Source organism: Pseudomyrmex gracilis, unplaced genomic scaffold (assembly GCF_002006095.1).
Source record: "Pseudomyrmex gracilis isolate BER0280 unplaced genomic scaffold, ASM200609v1 scaffold_1248, whole genome shotgun sequence".
Lineage (NCBI taxonomy): Eukaryota > Metazoa > Arthropoda > Insecta > Hymenoptera > Formicidae > Pseudomyrmex > Pseudomyrmex gracilis.
The window spans coordinates 21,017-28,330 of NW_018021832.1; the positions used below are offsets into that span (position 1 = coordinate 21,017).

Genomic DNA, 7,314 nt, shown 5'->3' on the forward strand with positions numbered 1-7,314 from the left:
AATTTTATATAGATAGAGAAAGTAAAAATTTCTTTATTAAAGATAGAATTGCATTTATATATATATATATATAACTACAAAAATTAAAAGACATTTTGAGTTAAGCGTGTTTATTGAATGGAATTTTTACTTGTGTCAGGGTTACTATTTACTATTTACAAGTATCACTTTTTACAAGTAATTCATTAGCAGACACAGTTTAGTCCCTTCTCGTGATCATTAGTTGTGTGGAGAGGAAGCGACTTGCGAGTACATCTCGTTCTCACGTAACTACGGACATTAATTTTCCAACTAATTTCTCGGAATAGTTTTGGCTATCGGCGACGAATCCCACAGGAACAAGAAGTAAGTCGGCGTTCTATTACATTGCTTTATTTGCGCAAAAACGTTGGAAAACAATTCCCTAAATATAAAGCCATTATCACGAAGTATGCACTTTTCTTACAATTCAACTATTGTTGGATTGTATTCAAAATGTTATCAACATTATTATTCTGTCTCTTATTAAATTATCTTACTAAATTAAATATATTTTAGTTATATACATTTAAACAGAGTCTATATATTCAACAAAACAAATCAGATGTTTTCAAAAGACTGGAATATTATTCTTCTGTTTTTACACAAAAACAATAGTAGTTTTTTCTATTTTAGTTTTTAACGCTAATATGTTTGCTAAACAATATCATCTTCTTTGTACAGCGTAGAAAATAATAATTATCTCTGCAGCGAAGGTTTAATATTGATTTCCACGCGAATCGATTCTTTTCTACAAACGTGCATTACACATTCTCATAATCGTCTGTAACATGTCACGATGCACAATAGAAAAGCGAAGAGAAATTAGCAAGAGGCTATGAGCGTAAGATAGAAAGAGAAGATTAACAGGAAGAGGAAAGGGAAGTCTCATATACGGTGTGATTAATTCATTACAATTTGCAGGCGTGACTTATTGTCTTGGATGCCGTGGTCACCGTGTGCATATACGCGTGCTTTGTATATGTACACTCAGTCGTCATGACCTGCATATATCAAGCAAACTCGTCTACTCAGCTAGTAGCTACTGCAGCTGCGTATTCACTGCTAATTATTTCGTTTGATCTCATGCAGTCACATGCAGTATTAAAAAGCTTAATATTGTTAATATTGTTTTCCTTTTGTTTTTTCCCTTAATTTTTTTATTGATAGAATTCTCGAAATCGCGAAACATAAATCCCTGCGTATTTGATCAACAAAAATGCAATATATTATATTTTTTAAAATAATTATTAATATTTCAATTTTACTTGAAAGAGAGAGAGAGAGAGAGAGAGAGAGAGAGAGAGAGAGAGAGAGAGAAAAGAGAGTAACAATTCTTGTATAGTTATTATTATTTTATTAATTTTTACTGTTTTACGCTAGCGTGTGTGTGTATGTATGTGTTGTGCATAATGTGTTTTGTTGTTGTGCGTTTGTATATTCCGCAATGTAGGTATTGTTAAATTATCGTTGTTGTGTTTAACAAAAGCTAGCGCTCATGTGTGTGTAATCGCGTTTGACATCATTTGTTTGATACAACTCGGGACGCAATACGTAGTTCATAAGTTGGCGCGAGTTAGTTGCCGCGCGCAGTCCGCGGATATGGGTTTTGCAAAATAATAGTTTAAATTGCTTTTGGAGCGCGCACGAGCAAATAATAACAAAAGCATAATAGCGTTCCGCAGCAGATGGCGCAGCAGTCCGCGTCACTACATAAAAATCATAGTTAATGAAATACTCGCGCGCGCAAAGAAAAATGACTGTGAAGAGTCACTCTGTGAAAAGGCTGAATATACCGAGTAGAGAAGACAATTAGTCAGCTATTTTCACGTCCACTGTGGTAATTAAACTTATGAAAATTACTCGCTCCCGCGCGAAATGAAAAGACAAATGCAGAAAACGAAAAAACAAATATTGAGTATTTATCTGCACAAAATATGTTAAATAAAACAAAAAGAGAAAAACGTGGTGTTAAAATAATAATTATTTATATGTATATAAATAATGTTGCTATCGTCAAATGGAATGCAGCCTTGGTAGATACATAACGTTGCAGTGCATCATACTTGCACAAACTGAACACTAATGAGCATTTTTCGAAGACCAATTGAACGCCTGACTGAGTGCGGTCAGTCGGTCACTCTGTCAGTCGGTTGGTTGGTTGGTTGGTTGGTTGGTTGGTTGGTTGGTTGGTTGGTTGGTTGGTCGGTCGGTCGGTCGGTCGGTCGGTCGATCTAATTACTCTAGCGTTTTGAAATTTACCGCTAAGATACGAGAGCTGATACCACCAAAACTTGATTGAACATTTTGTGCGCTTTCAAAGTTCTTTCACTTTTCAGATATCTCTTTACAGGATTGTTTCGACAGAGTTGTATTGCCTGCTTAGAAAATATACTACTTTTCTGAGAAAGGTATTTGTTCAGTCAACTTGTATGTTTTTGTTCATCTGTTGCGGATAATGTGTCTTTCTATCTTTTCAAGAAATTGCGAAAATGAAATTTTGAATTATTCATAGATATACAAAGATACCTAATAAATAATTCTTAATATAACAATGTATAATAGAAATAATGAAGCAAATTTCTTAAAATTTTTAGTATTTGTACATTGATCCAATATTTATGTTTAAGAATGCAAAACAATGTGTATCGAATCATAGAAAAATGTGGTATAAATTATAGAAAATGCGATATTGCAACTGACTTTAGTAGATAAATCGCGACGTTTCGAGAGTTTATCAAATTACATGTTGTGAGAAATCCGTGATACTGAATTTTTTTGACAGAATATTCATTGAATGGTTATTACCAATGAACCGCGTTAGTACAAAATAAAGAACAAGATCGTTGAACGTATACTGGAATGTGCAAGCAGAGCTTTTCTTTTGTTTCTTCAGATAAAAACGTATTGTGACGAAGGGAAAGAGAGAGAAAACGAAACGTATCTCGATATTTCATCTTGGCCGACTTTAATTAGCCCGCGTGGCATATCGCCTCTCGAAGCAGCAAGCAGCAGAAGCATTCGGAATTTTTTCGATAAGATTAGATCGTGATTACTGAGCCGCGCAGGTAGTCGATAGAAAACGAAAGAACAGAGTTTCTTGTGAGAGCGCTCAACGGTTTTTCAATGCTTTGCTTTGCGTGGTGCTTGACGCGCGTTTCTTACGCGGTAGAAATCATGATATGCGATGTGAGGAATTCAATGACGAAGGTCTGTGTGTCGATAGAACAAGATAGTTTTACTCGTGAATAAACATTATAAAATAGATTCAAAGAATGAAAAAACACAAAAAAACACAACCGCGAAGCCTTTGGTCCAGGAAGGAAGTGGACATTCAATATAGTGTAAAAAAACTACAGTGTATTTGGTTTTAATTGATTAAATCTATTGACTTTTTTAACATTTGACTTCTTTTTAACATTTGACTTTTATTAATATTGACCTTTGCTTTGACTAAAATAATTACTTTTTACTTATAAATAATGCTCTTTCACATAGTACTTATTATATTTTCTCGGTAGACCTGTGATACATAGACATACTTGTTTTTGTATGTCTATGTCATCTATAGTTTTGATTCTTGCCGGCGTGCACTGAGCGGTTCTGTGTTGACTTGTCAAATTAGGCGCGTACATGTTTACTTATTCATTCTGTTTTTGTCATTCTTTGTAACGGATATTATTCAAAATTGTTAGTTTTAATTGTATTTAATTGTACTCTTAATTATATTTTGTTATTTAACAGTGCTGCAGTGAGGATGATCAACAATAAATGATCGAAACGTCCCTAAATACACTGTAGTTTTTTTACGCTATATTGAATGTCCACTTCCTTCCTGGACCAAAGGCTTCGCGGTTGTGTACCATTCTTTGATTATACCATCGAGGTATATTTAATTTTATTTAATTTTATTATAAAATATATACATTATGTGTTGGCGAGTTCTACGACATTCCAATCCGGTTTTTAATTTGTAAGTTAAAAGTAAGTGTTCAATTTATTATTAGTGTTATATTTTTTACTTTTATTTTTTGTAATGACAGGATTTATAATTTTTTGACTTTTACATTTAGATACTTTGACTATTATTATATTGACTTTTTATTGACCAAAAACTCTTTTTATTTTACTTACAGTTCAAGAGTTTATAATATAATATTTATATATATTATTTGATTTTCCGGTATAAACTCTCGATACATAGACATCACACTCTGATGTTTAGCATGTCTGTCATCTGTTGTTTGATTTGTCGTGCTTGCCGTTGTACACGAGAGCGGTCTTTGTAATGACTAGTCTAGCTAGGTGCGTATATATTAATTCATAATGTATTTGAAAAAGCATGTTCTTTATCCAGCTGAAAATGAGCACCATTAAAAGTGATCAAAACATCTACGGGATACACTGCTTTTTATTTTGTATTTGAACATCTTCATCCAGGACCATAGGCTCTTTGGTTTTGTGTTTGTTTTAAAATATATACATATGAAACATATTGTAAATCAAATTTTATCGCACTTACTGATTAACTTCATATTATTTATTCTTATTAATTTGATTTTTCGGTAAATATATAGACATTCGATACATAGACATCATACAGGGTCTTTCAGATTAAACGCTCACGCAACAAACATAAAAAACTCCTATAAAAATTTTTTTTTTTTGCTCCATCGATGGTAACACTGAATTCCCCAACTCGGGACGAAAATATTCGGCTACTGGTTAAGTCGGTGAAGTTTGTTTATAGTGTCAAAATGTACGATTTAACGGAACGCGTATTTCTTGTGAAAACGTATTACTCGACTAATCATAACCTCGCTCAAACTCTGACCTCTTACGGTAAGAGTTTTAATGTTCATCGTCGAAAATTGCCCAAAAAAAGTGTAATCTTACGTCTCGTGAAGAGGTTCGAACAAACCGGTAGCGTTCTCGATGATAGAGTTGGAAAATGTGGCGCGAAACGAACTGCGCGCACGCCGCAAAACATCGAGCAGTTGCAAGAGAGAGTCCGCGCCAATCCCCGCACCAGTCTGACTCGTTTAGCTCAGGAGATCGGGGTGTCGTCTTCGACCACGTACCGAATGATGACGGAAGACATCGACATGTTCCCCTACAAAATCCAGATGCTTCAAACGCTTTCCCCTCTCAACGAAGAGAAACGGCTCGCATTTGCAACGACCTTCGGCGCGTATCTCAGTCAGAAGCGCGGTAATCTTCCATACATATGGTTCAGCGACGAAGCACATTTCTGGCTAAACGGGTATGTCAACAAACAAAACTGCCGTATTTGGAGTACTGAAAATCCACACGAGTATGAAACGACCACGTTGCATCCACAACGCGCAGATCTTTAATAGCATCGAAGTGGGAATGTTAGAGTTATGTATGAAGAACTTTGTTCATAGATTAAAACGAGTTGTTGAAAATGACGGTGGTCACATCGAAAATATCCTAAAATAAGCTTTCTTTTCGTGTATAACAAATAAAAATCGGTTCATTTTTGTAGGAGTTTTTTGTTTGTTGCGTGAGCGTTTAATCTGAAAGACCCTGTACTTTGATGTTTAGCATGTCTATGTTATCTGTTGTTTTGATTCGTGGTTCTTGCCAGCGTGCATTAAGCGATCTTTGTGATGACTATTCGAGCTAAGTGCGTACATATTTACTCATTTTGTATTTGTAATTTATATGTCATTGTTTGTAACGGATATTTTTCATATTTTTACTTTGTATATTTTAATTTTATATATTATTTTAAGTTTTAATTATTACACTATATCCTGCATTGGCTCTACACGGCCGTAGAATTTAAATATTAAACAGTAATTTTGAAAGAGAGCCTGAGGTGACACTTCTTTACTTCCCTGTATTTATTTACCGCTGGCTGAAAAAGGCGAGACAACATGACAACACAACTACGAACTTCAACAAAGAGACGATACTTTAAGGACATTGAGATAACATTCAGCAAAACTGCCACGCTGTTGATGAAGGAATGGATCAATCTTCAATACCGCATAATCACTACTTCGCTACAATGTAACTATTTAAGATCTTACCAAAAACTTAACATTGTTTCGAAACATTTACTAAATATTAGATCAAAATTTCCCAAATTTTTACACTAGAAGAATCAACATAAATTAGAGTGTGCAATTGACCGCCTGCAGTGGAGAATCCTTAAATTTGAAATTAATGATTGCCACCAAAATCTTCAAGCTTTGAGAATTAAACTAAACATAGTGGTCAAAAATTTACATAATATTATTCCTAATAACATTTTACATAAATTTTTCAAAACACAGGGCAATCCACTGCAAGCTTATTACTTTTATAAATCAAACGTTTTAAATAAGAAACTCATCTCCCATAGAAATTTTAACAACAAACAAATCAAACCAATTAACTTTTATGTGCGTAACATTAATAATACGACGACCATACATAAGAATCTAAATACATTTCATCAAAACCATGAATTCAGTTTTGGTCCTTCTACTTTTCACTGTTCTAACATTAATATTAAACCACAGGAATTCTAACAAAAAGAAAAAGATCTTAGTATTATTAACAATAAATGGTTTGTTAATTTAACTGACAGAGTCATTCCAGAGGAGATTATTCAGCTAGTTCAATTAGGGGAAAGATTCTCGTTATCTGTTAAACAATTCAAAAACAAAGTAGTGATCGAAACTATTAAAGACGTGGAGAAAAACATTATCAAGTTAGATCCTTTATTGACGCATTAATACGTAATAGTACTTCAGTTTATTTAAATAAATTTTTACTTGACAATAACCCATTAACACACTTGGAAAGACGATTATTAAATAGTGCTAAAGCCACACACAATTTTTTAAATGATAACCCAGATATTCTTCTTACTAAAGCAGATAAAGGTAATACTACCGTTGCGATTCAAAAAACTCATTATGTAAACAAAATCAATGATATGTTGGGCGACTTGGACACATATTCGACTATAAATTACAACCGTATTGTAAAAATAGATAAACAACTCAAAGACATTTTAAAGAGATGGTATAATATATATATAATGGATTTATATATATATATTTTTTAACCAACATACTAAATGTAGTTTAAATCCTAGCGATTTGTTACTCCTTAGAGAGCATATGGGATACCTAAAATCCATAAAAAAGGCGTTCCTTTCAGAATAATAGTTTCCACCATTAACAGCCCGTTACATTCATTTGCAATATTTTTACACAAGATCATTTTTAAAAGTATTCCTAATTCTTCATAAAGAATAGTTTTCAGCTTACAAATTAT

At 33.4% G+C, this 7,314-nt stretch overlaps 1 protein-coding gene across 1 annotated transcript; it reads left to right on the top strand.

The window, feature by feature from the left end:
• The first annotated feature begins 4,775 nt into the window (after positions 1-4,775).
• LOC109862000 lies at positions 4,776-5,375 on the top strand. Its single transcript, XM_020441881.1, has one exon. It carries the CDS (start codon positions 4,776-4,778, stop codon positions 5,373-5,375), a length of 600 nt encoding a protein of 199 aa, XP_020297470.1.
• Positions 5,376-7,314: the final 1,939 nt, after the last annotated feature.

What these genes read in the sequence shown, in the direction of transcription:
- LOC109862000 (XM_020441881.1), top strand. Translation starts at nt 4,776, where the DNA reads ATGTACGATTTAACGGAACGCGTATTTCTTGTGAAAACGTATTACTCG.